The sequence below is a fragment of the Schistocerca serialis genome, chromosome 6 (genome assembly GCF_023864345.2).
Source record: "Schistocerca serialis cubense isolate TAMUIC-IGC-003099 chromosome 6, iqSchSeri2.2, whole genome shotgun sequence".
NCBI lineage: Eukaryota > Metazoa > Arthropoda > Insecta > Orthoptera > Acrididae > Schistocerca > Schistocerca serialis.
Genome location: NC_064643.1, coordinates 452068201 through 452093699, shown reverse-complemented (window position 1 = coordinate 452093699; position 25499 = coordinate 452068201). Strand labels below are relative to the sequence as shown.

The 25499-nt window shown below is 37.5% G+C and overlaps 1 protein-coding gene across 1 annotated transcript in view; it reads left to right on the top strand.

Annotated features, from left to right (window-relative positions):
• LOC126484019 (damage-control phosphatase ARMT1-like) overlaps positions 1-25499 on the top strand; it is a 55110-nt gene that overhangs the window by 7406 nt on the left and 22205 nt on the right. Inside the window, exons 3-4 of the mRNA XM_050107344.1 lie at positions 4971-5200; positions 10391-10556. Coding sequence (XP_049963301.1) covers positions 4971-5200; positions 10391-10556 — 396 coding nt within the window. The remainder of the gene's footprint in view (positions 1-4970; positions 5201-10390; positions 10557-25499) is intronic.

Here is a 25499-nt window from a genome sequence, read left to right as displayed (position 1 = left end):
GTACTGAACAGAATTGGGGAGAAGAGAAATTTGTGGTACAACCTGATTATAAGAAGGGATCGGTTGGTTGGACACATTCTGCGGCATCAAGGGATCACTAATTTAGTGCTGGAGGGCAGTGTGGGGGGGGGGGGGGGGGGGGGAAATTGTAGAGAGATACCAAATGATGAATTCAGTAAGCAGATTCAGAAGGATGTAGGTTGCAGTAGTTACTCAGAGATGAAGAGGCTTGCATAGGATAGAGAAGCATGGAGAGCTGCGTCAAACCAGTCTTTGGACTGAAGACCACAACAACTCATTCGATTTTGCATTTTGCTGTTATTCTGCTACAGATATTTCACGTTTGTTGAGTGAATACAAGATTTTGGAAGGACAAGAAGAAGAAATTGCTCAGTCACTCATCTTGCACTTGTTTTTGGAGAGATAATCATACTTTCTGTCACCATAATTTTAAATTTGCAACCTATCAAAGAACTAATGTAAATATGAAAAAGAAATCTTGAAACTTGGTCTTTTTTGTAGTATATATTATTCTTTAAGACATGTCAATTACATATGTACCAGTAACACTTTAAATAATGGCATAAATGGCTGGTTGTTAAAATGTTAGCTCTCATGTGACAATGTTGTGATATCATTTTTCAACAGAACAATGCTCATTCACACATGGCACGTGTGTCTATGAACTGTCTGCATGATGTTGAAATACTCCATGGCAAGCAAGTTAGTCAGATCTGTCCCTGATGGAACATTGTGGGACAATCTCAGATGTTAACTTTGTCCCAGTGCCAGTATTCAAGGTATCAAGGACCAGATACAACAGCTTGCCTCAGGAGGGGATGCAATTGCGTTATGACACCCCTCCCACCCAAATCAGTGTAAGCATCCAGGCCAGTGAGGGTACATCATCATACTAATAAGTGGACTTATACTGCCAAATTCTTTGTAAACTTGACTCAATATTGTAATCGCTACAGTAACATCATAGATCCTCCCAAAGTGTGACATTTCATTTCATTTCCTCCTTTCCTGGGTGTGTCACTTTTTTGTCAGGCAGGGCTGATGTAAACTGCCCAGAAATACACCATGCTTCATTTACTGATTTGTCCAGCATTCAAGAATGAGAAAAAGATTAAGGCGTACAAAATGCCTGACTGCATACCATATTATGTTACTAGAGAGCAGGACGAACTGCCATGCGCTATCAGTATGTTACCAAACTTCGATAACCCAGTAGCAAAACTTAACAGGATGTAACAAAAATATACTGTCTAACATTCCCAACTATTTGACCTAGAATAGGGGTGGAATATTATTTTTAAGCAGAAGCAGGATTGTATCCACTCAAAAAGTATTACTGAAGACACTTTCCACACAAGTATTGAAATCAGGACATGCACGGGAAAATTCAACTTTACTGATGTGACTCTCACAAATATACATTCATTTTGAAAATAATAGGTTTATAGTCTGTTTTTCATGTTGGTATTCTGGTTGCTATGAGTTTATTTATCAATTATCATTTTTTATTTATAGTTCACATTTGCCGTTTGAGTTTACATATTGTAATTTTGTCATTTGGAGATAGTCAGTGGAGCTGTCGATGCCAGAAAACGGAGTGCCAAATGGAGAATTTGGAACATTTCTGACATATTCTTCTATTTGATTTTAATAGAGGGGTGACAGCAGTGGGGGCAGCCAGAAACATTTGCCCCATGTATGGAGTAATGGGTAATGCCATTGGACACAGCATGGCAAGAAAATGATTTTCTCATTTGAAGGTGGATTGTTTTGACATTAATGGTTCTTCACATTCGGCTGTGATACAGATTGTTTAAACCCATTAATCCACAGCGAAGCAATGAAAAATCTGGCATGGAATGTAACCATATTATGAAAAGGATAGTTGCTGCTCACCATATAGGGAAATGCTGAGTTGCAGAAAGGCACAAAAAGCCTGACACAAAATGAGCTTTCGGTCAACAAGGCCTTTGTCAGACTGACACACACACACACACACACACACACACACACACACACACACACACGGCCACAGTCTCTGGCAGCTGAAGCCAGACTGCAGGCTTGTAGGCTTGTTCAGACTGTAAAACTGTCCTCATCGAATTTTTAGATAGAATAATAACAGTGAACACATAGTGTGTTGTGGGGCGATCACCCTGCTGTAGAAATAATTCAAAAGCCAAGATGGCTTAAATACTGTGTGTGTTGTGGGGACATCACTCTGTTGTAGAAATAATTCAAAAGCCAAGGGTTTCAACACACTAAAGGTGCTATCATCGGATCTGAATGTAGCTTAACATGTATAAATCATTTGGATATAACGATACGTGAGGCAGACCAGCTGATATAAAATCATTGTCATAGAAATAAAAAATGGAATAGAATGACCATGAGAGCAGTTGCTTTTTAATTTTTATTTCTATGACAATGATTTTATTCAGCTGGTCTGCCTCATGTATCGTTATATCGAAATGATTTATACATGTTAAGCTACATTCAGATCCGATAATGGCACCTTTAGTGTGTTGAAACCGGTCATCTAGTAAACAGTATTTAAGCGATCTTGGCTTTTGAATTATTTCTAGAATAACAGCACTTTTCCACCAGAAGAGTAAAGAGAAATTTTTTCAGTTAACCACAATTCGTGATAAATATGTCAGTGTCATATTATTTTTAGCCCCATATACAATGCTTACAGAAAGTTTAGGGTCGGTATAAATACTTTTGGAGATTTAATGTTTTTATTTTGCAGCAGGGCAAAGAAAATGGTATACCTGTTCTTCCAACTACAGTGTTATCTTTCTCTAAAACCTCTGGTTCTTCAGCTATGAAATTTTTCCTTCCATTTTATTACAGCATAGCTACCATAAAAATAATACTAACACAACCTGGAGAAATTTTGTACTTATTTGTTCATCTCTGAAACTAATTTTTCCCACGTAAATTCAGTGGCAAATTTTGGCAGTTTCATTCTATGACAGCTCCCCTTTGGCAACACTTACACCAATTCTGACTGCTCTTTTTTTTGGTCTTGTTTGTGATGGATCCACAGCCAGAACCAGATTAATTTATGAGTAAATAGTACATATACATTGTTTACATAAATAAACTACTTTAATAATATTGTAATTAAAATTTATTTACATTGATCAGCCAAAACATTATTACCACTGTCCACAGCGAGGTTGGATGCCGCCTGATGCATTGCGGGGGTTGTGACATGGTAACAGAAGTATGTAAGTGAAGCAGACACGGATGGGGGATCAGCCTGGTGAAGATATGGGATCCATTCAGATAAGCAACTTTAACAAAGGGCAGATTATTATTATGTAGACCCTGTGAACAAGTATCTCGAAAATGGTGAATCTGGTTGAATGTTCATGTGCTGTTATCATTAGCATCTACAGAAAGATGTACAAGAACTGAGAAACTACACCTAGGCACTAAATGATTGGACGCCCATGACTCTTCGAAGATCGTGGGGTTTTGAGGCTTTTCTGCTCTGTAAAGTAGGATAGATGGTGATCTGGTGCATCTTTGCCAAAAGAGCACAGTGCTGGTGCAGGTACAAGTGTTTCAGAGCACACCGCTTATTGCACACTGTTGAACTATGAACTTCGCAGCAGGCCACCCCTAGTGTTCACATGTTGACCCAATGACATCATCAATTACAATTGCAATTGACACGGGGTCATTTAGATTCAATCGTCGATCAATGGAAACCTGTTGGCTCTTCTGGTGAATCACATTTTTGCAGGTCATCTCCACAAACATCGTCATTGAGATGAATGGTGGCTCAAAATGTGCAGTGCACCATGGACGCAGGCTGGTGGGAGAAGTATTATGCTATAGGAGACATTCTCCTGTGCTTGCATGGGACCTGTGGTAATAACTGAAAACATGCTGATGTCGTGAACCACCTGATCCCTTCATGTTTGATGTCTTCCCCGACTGTGATGTCGTTTTTCAGGAGTATAATTGTCTGTGTGACAGAGCCAGAACCATGCTACAGTGGTTTGGGGAGCATGAACTCATGTTGATGTCTCAGCGACCAAATTCGCCAGATGTAAATCCTACAGAATCCATCTGGGTTGCTATTGGGTGCCATCATCACATGTGCAAATCAGTGGCTTGTCATTAATACGAATTACTCGGTTTAGTCATCTTTTTCATACCGCCACAAACCTACCAACAAATTGTTGGATCACTGATACACAGAATCAGTGATGTATTTCATTCCAAAGATGGAAAAACAGGCCATTAAGCATGTGGTCGTAATGTTTTGGTTTATCAATGTATTTTAGTTTTGTGTAGCGCTTCTCAGTGATGAGCAAACATTTCAGGTGAATGTGGTGTAAGTTTGTTCATCAGCAGCTGTGTAAATTAGTAGTTGATATATTGTGTAGCACATGGAGAAAAAGTGTTTCTTGGTATTATTAAACATTTTTATTTGAAGTGTTGGATAGCTGACACTTCAGAACCCTGTATTGCTTAGAGCGCTGCACAGATGTTGGGCACTATTTATTCCTGGGATGCTAGATGGAATCCTTGTCACTCAAAATGAAACTTGATGACTCTAGTGTGCAATTGTCAGAGGAAATTAAGATGTGAAGTGAAGTTAGTTGGTTTGCCTGTCAAAAGAAAATGTCTGTGTGCCAGGGTATCCAACTTATCTCTTGTTCTTCTGTCTAAATGATTATGATTGCTTCAGAAAAAGTGGTGTTTTAAAGTGAAGGTTGTTTGTTTGTTTGTTTGTTTGTTTGTGTGTGTGTGTGTATGTGTGTGTGTGTGTGTGTGTGTGTGTGTGTGTGTGTTTCATAAGATTTAACAGCTGCTTAAATTTATTTGCCTTTGTTCTTTTAAATGGCACATACCTAGTTGCTTATATCTTAAAATAAGACATTATGAAATTGATACTTAGCAGACTAATTATCATTATTGTGTTGCAGGTAGCAAGAGAAGAGCTAAAAACCGTCATTGGTGCATTTTCACAGTTGAAGAATGAAATTCAGACAAACAAACCACTGACACCACTTAAATCAAATAGCTCTGACATTGAAATCTGGAATTCAGTCCTGGAAGAAGAAACAAAAACTAACAAACACAAGTGGTTCAATAGTGACTGGCTATTTTCAGAATGCTATATGTACAGGAAAGTGAGAGAAATATTTGAAGTAAGGTGAGACTGATGTACAGTTTTATAAATCAAGAAAAATATCGAGTTCAGTTGAATAAAGAGGGTTTGATGAGGAGACTCGACTGCTAGCAGTGTCAATAGGTGGACATAACTGTTACAGTCAAATATCAATGTCTCGGGGGGGGGGGGGGATTATGTACATGTACATGCATATATGTCAGCAGCTACTTACCCACTTGTACAAAGAATAGCCTAAAATCATTGCAATGTAGGCTTAAGGTGACAATTGTACAACCTTCAGTTGAGTGTGTTTTGAAGCTTTTCGTTCTATGTTATGTTTATCTTTTCAGTTTTCATAGCTGTTAATCTTTATCTGGCATTAACATATAGATACTGGAAATTAAGGGGGTAAATAGATTTAGATTACGTTTTTCAAGGTCTGATATTGAATAAGTGAGTGCTTTGAGGGAAAAAGTCAAACATTCAAATATGCACATATTGTTACATTTAATAAAATCTTGTTATATCATGATAACGCTCAGAACATGCCAGAAAAGGTATATCTGAATGTTAGAAAATGATCATTTCACTGATGATGGAGAGAACAGCCACCATTTTTTTCTTTAGAGATCACAATTTTCAGTCACTAGAAAAATATCTTATTTGAAAGCCTTAGTCCTCCTCTTGAAGCAAACATTTTAGTTTTTCTGAAAAAGTTTAATATTTCAAACATTATTCGGATCATAAAACTTCATTTTCTACTGTGTTCCAATATTAAAATGCTGTCCTGTTAAAATTCTCCTGTTATAATATTGTAGTCATGACTTTTCTGATTTCAAAATTATATGCTTTCAGTAAAGTAACATGTTAGTTGCTTAAATTTCCAAATTATAAAATGTAACTTTCCAGAATATCTTGGCTTTGGATATCCCTGTGCACATTAAATCTTCCCTCTCTAAAATAGTACCTGTTATCATGAAATTTTCTGATTATATAGCTTTTGATGAAACAGATTTTCTTCACTGTTTATTGTATGTTTCAGTTTTCCTGTCTTTTATGTTAGTATGTAAAATTTAATAGTCCTGTATTTTACCATAATATGGTTTTTTTAATACATACGTATATAAGTGGGTGTTGTTTGCAAAGCAGCAGTTAATCAGTGTTTGGTGATGTTACCCTTAAGGAATATAACAATTCAGTCACCACCCAGTAATCAAAATGGGTACGTCTGTAGTGAGTCTGCCTGGATGCAGCAAGCACAGTGTAATGCTCTCAGTCAATCATTGCAACAGTTGCGAACTTTGTGAAACTTTTCCTAGTTGCTGCAGCTTACCAGTATGTGTTATGTTGATGTTCATAAACACAAGAAAGCTAATCATTGAAAGTAAATTTATGGTTAATAAATGTGAAGAGAAGTGAAAAGAAAATTCTTTGGTATTCATCATCTGGATTTGCTGCACCTGCATTTGCAATGTTTGCTGATAAAATTATTGGGTATACAGTCTGCCTGTATGCAAAACACTGTTTTGTTTGTAGTACACAAACATTTTTCAGCCACTTTGTGTCATTGTGTCATTGTGTTCCTTTATTCAAATCTGTGAGATGTTAGCATATCTTAAGTGATAACAAATCTATGAAAATTAGCTCTGCAATCAAATGATGATAATATGTACCAAATAAACAAGACAGTGAATGCATAAGGAATCCAGAGAGTGAAACTTACAGTGTATTTCATTTATGGACATTGAACCAACATTCCTGACTTTTACATTAATGTAAATAAACAATTTGCAACATGTAAATAAACATAATTGAACAATTTTAATAACTTGGTTAAAGCAGGGTGTAATACAGCCTGGGGCAATTGGGAAATCTGGGAAAAACCTGGGAATTTTTTCATCTGGGAGAAATAAGGGAAAACACAGGATTTTTTTTTTAGATTTTTGGGAATTTTTCATTGTTTTAGTTTTCCATTAAATTTTTGCAATTTTGACTGGTAAGAACTCATACTCTAACAGAGAATTTTACTTTAGCCCACTACTGCAGAATAATACTGCAGCAATAAAACATAAATGAGAGAGCAACACTGAAATAAAGCTTCAGTTGCAAAGAAAATGCATCGTTTACAACAAAAAAAAAGAACACAGTCTACATATATGCATCTGTTGTCAGCAAAATGTGTCACAGACGATGCAATACTTCGTAACAACAAACTGCTTTTGATGTGTTTTTCTCGTGGGCCTCGTTTTGATGAGCGTGACATCACAACTTGTTATATTTCAAAGAGGTGGTGGGAAGATTTAGTGAATGGCGGTTTGAGAAGCATTACTGTCAGACTAAATTTCCTTTTAAGCAAGTCAAATTATGTTACGTGCGAGAATGTGTGATGAATTTCTTAAATCTTGGAACGTCAGACTGTCATTCAAAATTTAACACTGTGGACGAGGCACTAAGAAAAATTTTGGGCCAAAAAGACCAGTCATTTATGCCATTACTTAAAATTTTACTGGCACATTTGTATTTCATATCTTAAAGGGTAACACATGCTAATAAAGACCAAGTTTAAAGGTTAGTTTGTCATATTTCTTTTAATTCTTCCATACTGGTAAATAATATATATGACAGCTTAGCTTTTCTTGTAACTGTATGTATGTGTATTAATTTAGGCCATTAACTTTTCTCATTTGTGTGTTCATGTTGCTTACTAATGATGTTGCTATTGGCTGATTACATCACATGTCCTTATTGCTCTGAATATCAGCTGTCATCGGCTAGTGCAGTCGTATGACATGAGCTATAATTGGTTGACAATCTAGGTTTCTTTGCTTCGGAAGCCATTGTACTGTATTTGGTGGAATTTGTGTTTATACAGGGTGTCCCACACAAACCTCCCTGATTTTGAGGACCCAGGAGAGAAAAACCACAGTAGATATGACAATGAAAAATGCTCCATATTGTAGAGCATCTCAAAGAATTTATATTCCCATGTTAGAACTGCCAAGTATTGTCGACGGATGCAGCATGGTCACATGAAGTGAAAATTGCGACTCCACAGCAGTGCGCGCAAGCGGTAGTGTGGTATGCAGAAACAGAATCACTGATTACTGTGCAAAGAAATTATCATTGTGTGTATAAATGTGACCCACTGGATGTGGAAACAATTAAGGAATGGTATAGGAAGTTTCTGGCGACAGGAAGTGTTCTGAAACATTCTGGTAGCGCATGTTATGGAGTTTCAGAAGAGACAGTGGAGGGCATCAGTCAAATGTTTGTCAGAAGCCCATGTAAGTCAGTTCGTCAAGCATCTAATCAACTTGATATGCCTTGACCAACATTGCATCGTGTAGTTCACCAGCATCTTTGTGTGTGTGCTTACAAAGTGCAAATGCTGCAACATCTGACGTCGAATGACAAACCACGCCGACCACAGTTTGCTGCAGATAATGCTGCAGCATATTGATAAGGATGCCAGCTTCCTGGAAAGATGTTTATTCTCAGATGAGGCAACCGTTCATATATCAGGAAGGGTTAATAGGCATAATGTTCAGATTTGGGGTTCGCAAAATCTGTGTGTTGTCATTGAACATATTCATGATAGCCCTAAACTAAACTTCTGGTGCGGGCTAATGCACGACAGGATTGTTGGACCGTTCTTCTTTGCCGAACAAACAGTGAATGGGTCAGTGTATCTGGACATGTTGGAGCAGTTTGTGTACCCTCAGATACAAGATTTGCAACCCAACATTATTTTTCAACAAGATGGAGCTCCTCTGCATTGGTCAATGGCTGTTCGCAAGTTTCTGGATAGGAAGTTTCCCAGTCATTGGATCGGACGTGGAGGACCCATTGCATGGCCACCACGTTCACTCGACATTATGCCGCTTGATTTCTTCATATGGGGATTCCTCAAGGATCGCGTGTATGCAACCAAAGTGGACAATATTCGTACGTTTTGACATTGTATCACTAATGCAATTGCAACAATAACAGAGGAAATGTTACAAAGAACTTGGCAAGAAATTGAATATAGGCTCGATATTCTTCGTGCTACAAATGGTTCACATGTAGACGTGAATTGGTGATAAATAAATAAATTCTCTGAGATGCTCTGCAATGTGGTGCATTTTTCATTGTTGTATCTACTGCGGTTTTCTGGGTCTTTGAAATCAGGGAGGTTTGAGTGGGACACCCTGTACTTTCTCATAATACGAAAATAAGCGCTGTAAATGTTGCCACGAATCAAAGATCTTTACAAAACATGTTGTTTCTTGCACGGTTTTGTTTCCTAAACTGCCAGGAATTTCTGTGCCGGAGTAAAATCTTCACTTTTCAAAGGACTGATAAAGTTGTACAGTTTCGAGGGAAAGCATATTGTCACTTTAAATGGAAAAAATGCACCTGTGAGAGAGTGTATTTTTAACTGAGAATCCAGGAAGAATCTGGGAACTTTTTTCTTGTCTGCATGCACACCCTGGGAAAGCTGCAAGCCTTTTACTATACAAACATGATAGTTTAGAATTTTTTTTTTTTTGGTAAATGGTAGCAACTCTACTCTGAAACAGTAGTGCATGTATTATGTGCACTCTGTGTGCCATAATGTATACAATTATATCAAAAGAAAATTCAGTCAAAAAAACTTAAAAATTATCTACATCTATGTGACTACTGTGCTTTTCACAATTAAGTGCCTGGCAGAGGGTTTGCCAAACCACTTTCAATCTATTTTTCTACCGTTCCACTCTCGAATAGCACACAGGAAAAAACGCACTCTTAAATTTTTCTGTGTGAGCATAGACGATAATTCCTCACTAAGCAGATACGCTCCAACAAAATATTTTCACACTCCGAGGAGAAAGTTGGTGACTGAAATTTCATGAGAAGATCCTGCTACACCAAAAATGTCTGTTTTAAAGATTGCCACCCCCTTTTGCATATCATATCCATGGGACACTCTCCCCTAATTTTGACACACAATTTCTGGCCAGTATTTACTTCAGGTGGCAAATTGTATAGTAATGCTGGTAGACATATATAAAAGTAAGAAGAACACACTATCTAGTTTTTGAAACTAACCGTTCCTTTGTTGGGAAGCAGAGGATGATACGTTGGAGAACTGTTAATTCTGAAAGCATGATAGAGAGAATTACAATATTTTTTTCAATTATCTGCGAATTCCTTCCAGTGGACTGTGCTGTCACTGAAATGATGTTTGTGCTGAATCTTGTTTTTCAGTCAGTCTCTTACTGCCTTTGATCCTTTTCGTAAATCGAAGGAATCTGGACTCCATAATTCAATCCATTCAGTTGTGATTTTATCAGATCATATGAAAAAACAGTTGGGAGAAGTTGACCAGCTGAAGAGGAATGACATAAGACAAGCATTGCAGCGAATTGTTTATGTAAGTTGTGCACTTGTAACCTTGTTTAGTAAGAAATGTTTAAAAATAGTATGTGGTTATATTTTGCTTACAGCTGTCGTAAGTGTTAGCTAATACTTATGTCATACGTTTTAAGTCTTTTCTCTTCCTGAAATATTTTATGTAGGCGCTAACGATACCAGTAGCATGTAAAGTAGTGCACATTTGTATACCTCAACACTGAGGAAGTGAGACTATTCACATTACTAACAATTCATTTGTTACGGCATATTCGTGTTTAACTGTTTTTTACCTTGACATGAGTCGTGCCATGATACATTCTGTCAACAAGAAATAGACCTGTGGCATTAGATGCACAGTTTACTTCATAAGTGCATCATATCCTTGTGCTCTGCCACAAGGCAGATGGTTGAGCTCCTGCAAAGCTTCATTGTAAACAAGACACTGAAATGTTTTGAACAGAGTGAGGAACTAATGTAAACATACATATCTCAGATGGATTATATTTTGAAAGTAGTGACCACAAATTGTTTTACTTGCGAAGGTAAACTGTATACCCAGTCGTAGTGGGAACTAACTTAGTTGCATGGTTAGGTACAGCCATGTTCCAATTCAAAGTAGCATTCATTGTTCTTACTCTGTAAGCACAGAGAGCAGCCACAGAAAATACATTCATTGACAGCCATACCAACTAGCTGTTTGTCATAAATTTTGCTGACAATGAGAAGGAAGGTAAAAGGTGTGATAATGTCAACAGAGAGGCCAAAGGAAGGTGTTAAGAAAAGTTAATTAAGTCAGTGGTATGCAAATTATGAAAGGAGGAACATGATGCTGAGTGAAGCATGCTTCAGGTATCTGCCCCAAAGAAGAAGAAGCAAAGTGTACACTAAATAATTTATCAATTTCTGTGGCAATATGAGTATTGCAAAGAAATAAACATCCTTGCAAAAACAGTAGTTTTTGTCACACAGAATTGGATTTGGAGGCCAGCAAATAAACTCTGAGAAACACTATTTGATCTATGGTATTTAATTTTAAAAGATGCTGGAATGAAGAAATCTTTATGCATGTCTGAGAGAACATGTAAAAAAGTGTATTTCATTAGATTTTTTGTGAAAAAATGAAGCTTCAGAATTAAAAAGGCCAAAGGTTTATTGAAACAAACCATGGATTCAGAGCTGATACACTGTGACTATGTGTTGGCAAAGTGAGTGTACAAATAATATTTCCTTAAAACAGTGGAAATCAACATTTCATTGTTGTGAATGGATGCAATTTCAGATCATATTCACTTCTCCTCTATGACTGTAACAGGAAAACTTCAGATAGCCATATAGAAATCGACAGAAAAAAACTGAAAATATGTAGAGACAAGGAATGCTGAACTTTCACTGTTAATTAAGGACCGTCTCGTGTTTTTGCATAAACAAAATTTTGTAAGAAAGTAGTTCCCCTCCTACTATCAATGCAGCATCTAGACTTTAATCCTATAGAACTGGTCTAGAATCTTGCAAGGAATAAGATTCTTAGTCTTAGGTTGGCAAGCAACAAACTGATATAAATTACTCTTGTAGTAACACTTACTTTTTTAGGCTGGGCTACTTCAGTATATTACTTCTGTAGTAATATACTCTTTTAGACCTCAATTTCTATTTACTTCTTTTGTTGTAACTAAAGTAGTAACGTCTTTTTACTAATGTAGTAAGCCATTTCTGCACACTGCTGGCATGTGCATTACATTTCCTCTCGGAAAATATTGATTGTCAGCAGACATTATTTCATCACCTTTTGCGTAATTTATGTTCGTCGCTATAATTTTAGAAACTAGAAAGGATTATTAAATTGAATTATTAAAATTGGAAAATCTAAATGCTATTGTACTAATTGATGATAAGATCTGTGAATTATGAAAAAGAAATGTGTATTAATGGACGAATCTATTGTTAACCCTGTCATCTACAGCTACCAATGTCCATTGTTGGTTGGTGACACGTATTCATTTAAGCGCCAGTTTGAGATACGAGCTAGCAGCAACATGGAGGTAGCCAAGAAATGTTCAAAAACATACCAGAAAATGAAAAAGAGCGGTTTCCTGAAATAATGAAAAAGTACATAACTACTATTGAAGCTAAAAAGCACGATTCCAACAAACGAAATAGGAAAAAGGATGCTTGGGAAAAAATACACATTGAATACAACGCAGAAGCTCTTACACAAAGATCACAAGAGCAGCCTAAAGCAATTTGGAAGGAAATGAAAGCGAAAGCAAGGAAAATGAAAGCTAGAAGTATACGAGAACAATTTCAAACTGGCGGTGGAGTAGTTGAGACGGAGATCAATAATGTAAGCCAAATGGTTGTTGATATGATCCCACAAGTTTTCGAGGCGATAGCTGGAGTTAAGGATACAGGGTATTTTTCTGGCTCAGTATTATGTAAAATCAACACTTATTTCTTTCAGGCATTGTTTATAATGTATATGTTTTACAGATTTTTGCTTAGGGTTATTAAAAAAATTACAAAGAAATTGCTGCATTTTTTTTTTTCCAAAATGCTTCCTCAAATTGAGGTACCATTTAATCCAATGTTATACATATGAAGGAGACCATATTTTTAGGAGATATGCATGACATGATGGCTGAGGTACTAGATCTATTTATTCCACCTATTATGTATATTACAAGGATAAAAAATATCACCTCTTACATTTTAATTTTTATAATTTTTTTCCTAATTAAAATGTTATTTTTTTCTATAATTTAGTTGATTCTGCAATAAAGCTTAGGTCTACGACATAAGTATGGACTATTGCAAGTTACAGAAAAAAATTAGAACAATGCTTTATAAATGTTAGGAATATTTGTACTTGAATTCTGAAAATAAAACTTGCAGGAAATTGCGAATGAAGATGAGTCCAATTAAACTGTGCCTCAGAACTTTCTTGAATCATAGTCTTCATCCTGCAGAATTTCTTCATCTTCAAGCTTCCTCTTGTCATTCCTTTTAGCACTTCTTGCTTCTTTGGTAACTTGAAGAGTGACTCTTTCAACTTCATGCACCCGCTGTTTGTCACACGCAAGCAATTAATCTTCCATATTAGAGCCACATTGTATGCCTCAGTTTCTCAGGACTTCCAACCTTCTTATCACTCCATCATTGAAACATATCACTGCATCTAGTACACCAATGTATTTTGTCCTACAAAAACATTCTTGGGTACTCTTTCCCATATTCAGCGGTCGCAACTTTCATTCGTATTCTGAGTATCCCCCCCCCCCAATAAGACATTTATTAGGCAAAACAGGGTCTCTAAAAATTGGTTTCATTTCATTCATAACAGGTTCAGGAATAGATTGCTTATGATGGTATATTTGGACCACTTTCTTTTGCTTTTTGGTAACCACACCAAGAATCTGCTCCTTTAGGCCTCTTACACATGGGCGATTTTCAGTAGCGCTGCTGAGCAGCGTGCTTCTGTGCCCGCGTTTTTTTTTTTTCTCTCTCTGCTTAGCAGTCGATAATATGAACTCGGTGAAGAAGTATTGGCTCTGGCTTTGTTGATCAAAAGAAAATTCAGACGTGAACATCGTAAATGTAAATACTGGCAACACCAAATGCGCACCATTCGTACAATATACAGACACTTCTATACTGTATATAGTGAGTTACGTGAAGACAGTGCAAAGTTTTTCAACTAATTCAGGATGTCAGCACTGACCTTTGAGGAACTACTACATTTGCTGAAAACATGTATTTCACACCAGAACACTTGCATGAGAAGCAGTATTTCTGCAGAGGAAAGGTTGGCCATCACAATAAGGAAGTACAAATAGTTGATTTAAAATGGTTTTAATTTAACAATTTGTGTTACATAAGAAAATAACAATATGTGTAGACATCCTAAAACAAATCTTCCCACACTGAAGTATCAGAAAATTGAGATGGTGATTTCAACGAGACCCTTTGTGCTGAATGAGCCAGTTGTTTGTTCCTCATAAGTGGCTACAGATGCAGATGAGCCATTTTCCACAAAGTGCGTTCCACTTACATTTCCCTGTGATTTTCCATGAGCGGAATCGTTTGTAATGTATTTTTGCAACACACTCATAAGTTCGAATTTCGCATTAAATCGGTTTTCTTCAGGTATGGCTCTGAAATGAGGTAGCAAAGACAAGAGAAATAATCTATCAGGATCTTCCTCCATCAATGTTGATTTCTTTTGAACACTTTGTGCAAGAATCCAAACAATTTCTGCTCTTCCGAAAGTCTCTTTTTTTTGGGAACGCTAAAGCCTGAGACATTAGGAGATAGTTCCTGATGAGTGCTTGACTCTTCATTTGTTGTATTGTCTGTCTCTTTCTCAACAGGAGGTTTAGTTTCACATACAGGCGCTAAATGAAAGTTGCTTGAAGAAAATGTACTGCTTTCTGGCATCTGCCACTAAACCACCCTTCGCTTTTTTCTGTTTTTGCAGCTCTCGAGTGTATGAATCTCTTACTTTTTTCCACCTCTTTTGCAACTGTGTTGCTGAATAAAAAGATTTCTTTTCTGATATCAGGTATCTTGCATCAGGAAATGCATTCACAGATCTACATTACACATACAAATGTGGAGGTTCTACAATCTCAAGCATAATAAATGACACTTGTCAAAATATTTGGAATGTTCTGAAAGAGTCTACATTTCAGATGCTTACTGAAGAGGACTGGTTGAATATTGCAGAAGGTTTCAAGACAAATGCAGATTTTCCAAACTGTATAGGGGCAATAGATGGTCAGGGTGTATACGACCTGGGAAAACTGGGAGATCTGGGAAAAACCCGGGAATTTTTAGACTTCTGGGACTTTTTCGTTGTTTTAGTTTTTAGTTACAGCAAAATGTGTCAAAGGCTTTAGAAAGATTATGCAGTGCTTCATAACAACAAATTGTTTCTGATGAGCATGATGTCACAACTGTTTACCTTAGATTCGTTTAAGCAGTTGCGAACGCACTCTTGCGCATGCGCTGTTGAGTTGCATATGAGTAGTACCTTCGCCCGCTTCTGGATACAGAAGTGTGGCTGTTAGCTGTACAAGCAGTAGCAGCGAACAGCCAGATGCTACCCGGATAAATTTTACTAGTGCGCCCAAGCTGCCAGATGCACCCATGCGCAAAAGGTCTGGATCTAGGGGGTGGAAGGGGGGGGGGGGGAGCATTTGATATTGGTACTTCCTGAATTATATTTTGTCGTGTTATAAAAAATGACCATTTGTGCCAAAACAGTCTTGATAATTTGATGTACGTTACAATGGCTGCAATATTAGAAAGGACTATTTCATTTTATCTAGCAGACAGTGACAAAATAAATGTAATCAGATCGAGAAACCACAACAGTTGTGGGCACTATTTATATTAACAGCTTTTCAGTATTAGATAATGACATTTCGAGTTTTAATGTAGCAAAACATTTAACGAACTTTGATGAGGTAATAGATTCTTTCGCAGAAAGGAATGCACACCATGTACAGTTGTAGCAAGATAGAGAGAAAATGTAGCAAGATAGAGAGAAAAATTAGCTAGGACCTAAGGATTGAAGAAATGTATACTGTCTTGCATGTTTCTTGCCTATACTGTTTTTATGTATCCTATATTTAATTTTATGTCACACAAAACAGCAAGTTATTAGCTAATAGGCAATAAAGAGTGCAAATTTTCTGAAGAGTTATTGTTCTCCCGGTTACAACTCATGCCATCTAGAATTTATTTCGAGGTGTCTTTTTTTTTTAAAAAAAAAGAGGGTTAGTTTGTCAAACCTGTCCTGAATATAGTTTGATGGCATCCATTACAAAATATAAACGTTTGAATTCCACAGAACGAAATTCATTGACGTGCACTGGAATAATACTGTGTGAAGGGGCATGGCGCTGCACTTTGGCACGTCTAAGACAAAATAACATGTCTTACATGCCCTCGAACATGTATGTTTTATGTATCAGACTCTTCAGAAAGATGTGTGCTACAAAATGAACATATTTTTGAAAAGTCCTATCTCAAATGTTCGCGAGAGGGGGTAGGGGCACTATCTAGTACTGCCCCGGTTCAGAAATATCGTAAATCCGCGCAGAGCAATCTGAGTTGTAGTGGAGAGGTGGGTCGTCCCCACCTGGCTCTTGTTTATGTTTAGTAATTTTGGTGTTTCCTCTCCATTTACTGCTCTCGCGTCAAATATAAACAGAACGGATTTCTGTAGCCGGTAACTGTCAAGTGAATTAAAATACATTCACATAATGTTGGAAGGCTAAAATGTGTTATTAGCATTAATCACGTTGCAGGACAATGAACTTTTTTGTCTGTTTGCTACAGAAATTTGCCTTTTATTAATCTTTTCCGCTGAAGCAGGCAATTTATTTGAAACGAAGTGTTTAATTTGACACTATTGGCTAGTTTCAACTGTTCGCAGCATTTCAAGTGCATGTTTTCAGTTTCTAGTATGTATGGCATTATGCCATAATAAAGAACCAAACATGAGAAAATTTACATCCCGAAAAGCACACTGAAAAGCCTACTTCATTGTCGAGGCCCACTTCATTGGGAATCTGGACATACGAATGTGCACTTTAAGCCAGATCATGCATTTTAGTTTGGTTTACAAAATTCCGATGCTTTTGGAGTATCCTCTGATGTCTTATTTCTTTTATGACATAATATAAGATCTTTTAATTTTTTACACGTACGAACATACGGGTTTCCCACGTCGTCGTAGCTGCGCAAGCCCGGTGATGCCTATCTGGCGCTCTGACAACTGCTGGAACAAACCTGTTTCTATCAGGTCGCGGGAAAATATTGCGAATGGTGGTTTGAAAAGCGTTACTTTCAAAGTAAATTTCCTTTTGCACAAGATGAACTATTTGCGAGAATGTATGATGCAGTTCTTAAATCAGAGCGTTTGACTCTCATTTAAAAATCAACTCTTTGATGACGAGCCAGTTAGAAAAATTTTGAGCCCAGAAGATCAGACATTTATGTCATTATTAAAAATTTTACTAGCACATTTGTGTATGTAACATGCGCAAAAAAGATCAACATTATATGTGAAAGCTTAGCTTCTCTTGCACCTTATTAATCTTCGAGACAAATATTATATATGAAAGCTTTGCTGTTCTTGTAGCAACACTATGTATATTAATTTGAACCGTAACTTTTCCTATATTTGTGTTCGCACAACTTGACAGTGATGTAGCTATTGGCTGACTGCATCACGTGCCCTATTCTCTGAATATCAACTTGTCATCGGCTGGCAAGATCACGTGAGATGAGCTATGACTGGCTTACAAAGGAGCATTACAATCTTGATTTCGATGCTTCGGAAAGTAACATGTGATGTTTAGTGGAATTCGGATTTAAATAATTGAAAATATGCAGCGTACATGTTACTGCATATCAAAGATCTTTCCAAAATGTGTTTTTTCGCATGAGTTTTGTTTTCGAAAGTGCTGGAAAATTCTACACCACTGTATAAAACCATAACCATTCAAAGGATTGATAAGTTTTACAGTTCCGACGGAAAGTATACTGTCACACAACATGAAAAAAGTGTATTTTCACCTGGGAGAAAGTGTATCTTTAACCGGGAAATCTGGGAAAAATCCGGGAATTTTTTTCCCTTGTCCTCCTATACACCATGATGGTAGACACATGCATTTGATTAAGCCCCGGTGTAGTGGCTCAGTTTAACTACAAACACTTTTTCTCAATTGTGTTATTAGCAGTTTGTGATGCAAATTATAATTTTGTTTACATAGATATCAGGTCTTATGGCAAAAGTTCAGATTCACAAATCTTTAAAAACAGTACGCTATTCAATAAGGTAAAGAGACCACAAACTGAAAATTCCTAGACCGACACCAATATGTGCTGGAGGAGGGCCACTGCCATTTACATTCGTTGATGATAAAACATTTGGTTTGACAGAATATATGCAAAGACCCTGTGGTGGAAATAATTTGCCAGTCATCAAAAAGATATATAATTATCGTTTACCACGAGTGATACGTTTCATAGAGAGTACTTTCGGAATACTCAGCAACAAATGGAGAATCTTACATCGTCCACTCAATGTTTCAATTGATTTGGCCTCAGATATAATAAAAGCATGCTGCGTATTACATAATTTCGTTCGTCGTAGAGATGAGTATACATTCGAAGACACACTGAACATCATTGGACTACATTGAGTCGAGGAAGCCCTAATGCCGAGAACAAGGAACAAATCAGCCGCTGTTATGAGAGATAAATTTGCTGAATTCTTCATAGGTGAAGAAGGTGCAATGAGTTTGTAATTGAAGAAAATTTGATCTGGAGACTTCTAATATTTGTACATAATAATGTAACATATTGTACATATAATTCTAAGTACGTACTTTTTGGTTTTTGGGATCTGTTGTTTAATTTGCAAATCCTGGAATAAACAGGTCACACAATTCTTCCCCTGCTCTGCGTTTCACAATCGAGTTGCTGTATACACTACATCTTGAGTCCCAAATAGCAGGATGCATTTCTACCTCAGTATCAAAACTCATGGTGCTGTGAGAATGACTGATTCGCTAATGGAATGCCATGTGTGAAAGGTAACAGGCATGAAAACGCCGCTGCCAGCAGCGGACAGCCGCTCATGCACAGATGGTCACGCGATTGCCCCTTCCACTGGCATACAAAGTGCCATGTGTGTAAATGTCCCATCAATTTGCATTATGGAATGCTGACCGCTGCCGCTGCACTGCTCAGCAGCGCTGTGGGAAATCGCACGTGTGTAAGGGGCCTTAGGGCAAAGTCTGTGAATAGGATGGTCATCTGTGGACAACTTATGAAAGTAACATTGAACTCATTAATTTTATTGAAAGCTTTACAGTCACCAGCGCCTAGGTAATTTGTATATCTAGCGTTATAAATGGTACCTTATTTAAAAACAAAGGTGATGTAACTTACCAAACGAAAGCGCTGGCATGTTGATAGACCCACAAACAAACACAAACATATACACAAAATTCAAACTTTCGTAACCAACGGTTGCTTCATCAGGAAAGAGGGAAGGAGAGGGAAAGACAAAAGGATGTGGGTTTTAAGGGAGAGGTTAAGGAGTCATTCCAGTCCCGGGAGCGGAAAGACTTTCCTTAGGGGGAAAAAAGGACAGGTATACACTCGCGCGCACACACACACATATCCATCCACGTGTGTGTGTGTGTGTGTGTGTGTGTGTGTGTGTGTGTGTGTGTGTGTGCGTGCGCGCGAGTGTATACCTGTCCTTTTTTCCCTCTAAGGTAAGTCTTTCCACTCCCAGGATTGGAATGACTCCTTACCCTCTCCCTTAAAACTCACATCCTTTCGTCTTTCCCTCTCCTTCCCTCTTTCCTGATGAAGCAACCGTTGGTTGCGAAAGCTTGAATTTTGTGTGTATGTTTGTGTTTGTTTGTGTGTCTATCAACATGCCAGCGCTTTCGTTTGGTAAGTTACATCATCTTTGTTTTTAAATATATTCTTCCCATGTGGGATGTTTCCATCTATTATATTCATATCGTTATAAATGGTACTTCGTATATCTAACGTTATAAATGGGCACTGACCTCTGAAATATTTTTAGAGCTCCATCACACTCCATACCTACACTGTAACCATCATAATTCTTAGATCACTGATGTTCAGTATATCCTTCAGTGTTACCATGGCAGGTGTGGTAGCACTCAACATCAACATCTTTTCCATTCTCCAGAGAGGTAACACTTACAACACCATTCAATGAACGATGTCCTCGATGTTGCCATATCCCATCAAGTGCAACGGCAATGTCCCTGGTTCCACTAATATTTACAGTTTCTTCTACTGCATGTTTCATAGATGCTTTAGACACAACTCTCAAGGCACCTAAAAGTATTTTTATGTACGTGGAGGAGCAGGAGGAAGGTCCATCAAACCACAAAACTTTGAGCAGCCTTTTTTCCTATTCCTATTGCACGCATTGCATACACTAACTTCAGATTCGCATCATGTTAATTATGCACAATGTTCAAAGTCATTTACAAGGTAGATTTATTGCAGGATCTGCACAGAAATTTGACACTAAACCTTTCCTGCTACTTTATTGTTCAGTTATTTCCAGACAGCCTACACCATCACATTGTTTACATTTCGCCGATTCCTTTATCAAAGAAGATAAGATACCCACATCAACAACAACAAATCCACTACAAACAGTGTCATTGTTAACACAAAAATTTGAATCGCCAGGAGGTGTGCCTTGTGGGAGTTTCTTCCCTGAAGAAATGATACATAGGTTACTTTCAACAGTGTGGCTTGCTTTTTTTATGAACTGGTTACCACAGAATTTCCTTTTATTGAATTTCTTGATGCGTGGCATAGTTTGTATTTATTGCACACTAACAGATATGTACTTCCACAAATCTATTTAGCACTTGGGCAACAAACATTCAGTAACACGCGAACTGCCTGCTTCAGTGAAACAAAAGTAAATACTGTTGTTGTTGTTGTTGTTGTTGTGGTTGTGGTCTTCAGTCCTGATTGGTTTGATGCAGCTCTCCATGCTACTCTACCCTGTGCAAGCTTCTTCATCTCCCAGTACCTACTGCAGCCTACATCATTCTGAATCTGCTTAGTGTATTCATCTCTTAGTCTCCCTCTACGTTTTTATCCTCCCCGCTGCTCTCCAATACTAAATTGGTGATCCCTTGATGTCTCAGGACATGTCCTACCAACTGATCCCTTCTTCTAGTCAAGTTGTGCCACAACCTCCTCTTCTCCCCAATTCTATTCAATACCTTCTCATTAGTTATGTGATCTACCCATCTAATCTTCAGCATTCTTCTGTAGCATCACATTTCGAAAGCTTCTATTCTCTTCTTGCCTAACTATTTATCGTCCACGTTTCACTTCCATACATGGCTACACTCCATACAAATACTTTCAGGAAGGTTTCCTGACACTTAAATCTATACTCGATGTCCACAAATTTCTCTTCTTCAGAAACGCTTTCCTTGCCATTGCCAGTCTACATTTTATATCCTCTCTACTTCGACCATCATCAGTTATTTTGCTCCCCAAATAGCAAAACTCCTTTACTACTTTAAGTGTCTCATTTCCTAATCTAATTCCCTCAGCATCGCCCGACTTAATTCGACTACATTCCATTATCCTCGTTTTGCTTTTGTTGATGTTCATCTTATACCCTCTATTCAAGACACTGTCCATTCCGTTCAACTGCTCTTGCAAGTCCTTTGCTGTCTCTGACAGAATTACAATGTCATCGGCGAACCTCAAAGTTTTTATTTCTTCTCCATGGATTTTAATTTCTACTCCGAATTTTTCTTTTGTTTCCTTTATTGCTTGCTCAATATACAGATTGAATAACATCGGGGATAGGCTACAACCCTGTCTCACTCCCTTCCCAACCACTGCTTCCCTTTCATACCCCTCGACTCTTATAACTGCCATCTGCTTTCTGTACAAATTGTAAATAGCCTTTCGCTCCCTGTATTTTACCCCTGCCACCTTCAGAATTTGAAAGAGAGTATTCCAATCAACATTGTCAAAAGCATTCTCTAAGTCTACAAAAGCTAGAAACGTAGGTTTGTCTTTCCTTAATCTTTCTTCTAAGATAAGTCGTAGGGCCAGTATTGCCTCACGCGTTCCAATATTTCTACAGAATCCAAACTGATCTTCCCCGAGGTCAGCTACTACTAGTTTTTCCATTCGTCTGTAAAGAATTCGCGTTAGTATTTTGCAGCCGTGACTTATTACACTGATAGTTCGGTAATTTTCACATCTGTCAACACCTGCTTTCTTTGGGATTGGAATTATTATATTCTTCTTGAAGTCTGAGGGTATTTGGCCTGTTTCATACATCTTGTTCAACAGATGGTAGAGTTTTGTCAGGACTGGCCCTCCCAAAGCTTTCAGTAGTTCTAATGGAATGTTATCTACTCCCAGGGCCTTGTTTCGACTTAGGTCTTTCAGTGCTCTGTTAAACTCTTCATGCAGTATCGTATCTCTCATTTCATCTTCATGTACATCCTCTTTCATTTCCATAATATTGTCCTCAAGTACATCGCCCTTGTATCCTCTATATACTCCTTCCACCTTTCTGCTTCCCCTTCTTTGCTTAGAACTGGGTTTCCATCTGAGCTCTTGATATTCATGCTAGTGGTTCTCTTATCTCCAAAGGTCTCTTTAATTTTCCTGTAGGCAGTATCTGTCTTACTCATAGTGAGATAAGCCTCTACATCCTTACATTTGTCCTCTAGCCATCCCTGCTTAGCCATTTTGCACTTTCTGTTGATCTCATTTTTGAGATGTTAGTATTCCTTTTTGCCTGCTTCACTTGCTGTGTTTTTGTATTTTCTCCTTTCATCAATTAAATTCAATATTTCTTCTGTTACCCAAGGATTTCTATTAGCCCTGGTCTTTTTACCTACTTGATCCTCTGCTGCCTTCACTACTTCATCCCTCAAAGCTACCCATTCTTCTTCTACTGTATTTCTTTCCCCCATTCCTGTCAATTGTAAATACTAGCAAAGATAATCATTTACTGACACTAAAAACCTGCACTGTTACCAACATATACAATGTATCACACGTATAATCGCTGGAAACAGAGAGTTCACAGTTCTTTTCGAAATAATATTGGTTTCTGTAACAGAAATAAAGGGGGCGTGGCGGCATACATGACGGTAACTTTAAAATTTGGTATATATAGGTCATTTTTCATTTGAAACCCTATAATGTATATATCAATGTAATCAGAAGTCATAAAAAAAAGTTTCGATTTTTCCACCATTTATAAGTACCCTGAATCCTTAATGACAATGACACATCTGAAGATAATGCGATACTTTCAAGCAACTTCAATAATTTCTCTGAAAGTCATGAACCTCGGCCTGCATTCTCTGGTGGGAGCTTATCAGAAGATGCACCCAGCAAAAGTGGGAGAGAACATGTGATTGTAGTTAAGAACCGAGAGTTGTTGAAAAAAGCAGATGAACTTCAATGCATTTAATATGAGAGGGATACAACATAAAAATGTTATTAATAGAAAGACAAAGAGAAATCCTGCAAGAAGAGCTCAGCCTTAAAATGGAAATTATGAGTAAGTTCAGGAATATAATGGAGAAATCTTCAGGTTCCAGTTCTTCATTCAGTGTGCTCGAGAAATTTGGGTTTTTTGGAATGAATAAGAAAATATTCATATGTATAAAACATCTTTTATTTCCTTGATATTTTTTCAAATGGTTAATATGTTCTTGTTTCTTGTATGGCATAATATTTGTGTTTTATCATTTCAGCATCGGTAGTAATTTTTGTTAACACCATCTTCTAATATTTATGTGAATTTGCAATATTATAAAAAGTCTTTTTTTTTTAGAAATAATTGAAACATTGTATGACTTTGTATACTCAATTACAAAATAAAATGAGAATGTTAATCCCTTATGAAAAAAAAGAAAGATAAAGAAAGAAAGAACATAATTACAAAATTACACATAAATAAAATGAGTCACTTTTCACTCCATTAGTGACAGTCTGGTGGCGTATTTATTTATTTATGAAGGAAAAATCTATACACTAACTTCTAGTTTTACTAGCAATTTAGGTACAATTTTTATTAAAGTAATTAAATATAATAGACCTCCTGACAGCTGGGCCTGCAGCTCCTGACAGCTGGGCCTGCAGCATCTGTTTCTGGCTGAAATGCCCATTGTCCGGTGTCATTCACCTCCACAGCATCAGGATGAAACCCATTTCTAACTTCTATTCCAAAGTTGTGTAGAACTGCAGCAGCCACAATAACATTCCCACACTTGTTTGGTATAAATCACTTTGTTTTTGTGAGAATTTGGAAACATTTCTTTAAAACACCGAACGCTTGCTGTATTACACATCTGGTAGCAATATGGGCGTTATTGTAGTGCTTGCCCCGAGATGACTGGGTGTTTGTGTTGTCCTCATCATTTCATCATCATTCACGAAAGTGGCGAGATTGGGCTGAGCAAAGGTTGGGACTTTGTACGGGAGCTGATAACCGCGCAGTTGAGTGCCCCACAAACCAAACATCATACTGTAGCACCATTTGGCTCCTATGTGGGCTCAGAACACAGGCATCATAAGATGTTTGGAGAGAGGATATCCACTATCTCCAAAAAGCAACCCATCATATTGTCCATTTTCCAATTCTGCAGCAACTCCACTATTGTCCCAAGTAAGTGCATCATGCATGGAACCTGGCCAATGGCTTACCACATTCAGAATCTTCATATTGGCATCGCAGATGATTTGTGCATTGATAGAAAATAAATTCTTGTTATTTCTGCTTGTGCTCCAGAAGGACAAAGTATGGGTATATGTGCACAATCTATGGCCCATATGACATTTGGGAATCCATCAGTTTGATAGAATTCTTTGGTATATTTTCTTGGCTCTGTGGCATGGACACATACAGTGGCTTTAAGGCAATTACACTGTTCATCACACTGTTAAAAGCTTTTCCAGCAGCAGTACAATGGATATTAGCGAGATCCCCTGCTATTATTTGATAAGTACCTATGCGAAAGATTTGCAGTTCACAAAGAAGTTTCAGCCTATACACAAAGCATGGTTCCTGTCCGAATTATGCTGCAGTAATGGCTCCGAAATCACTGTCGCTATACATAACAAATGGGTCTCTTCTCTCCAATACAACCCTCATTCTTGAGATGTTCACCTCTTTCTCCATCTCCATAGAGCATAAAACACAGAACTCAAAGATCCCACATTACTCTCTTACTTTACCCTTACTACAACCTAGGAGTAAATTTTGGCCTTATTTCTTCCTTAAGTTACTAACGTAGTAGCATACTCTTTAATGGTGCTCTCCACCAGTAATGGAGTAGATAAATTTACATCGGAAGTAAACGAAAAATTTACTCCAGAAGTAAATGAAAAA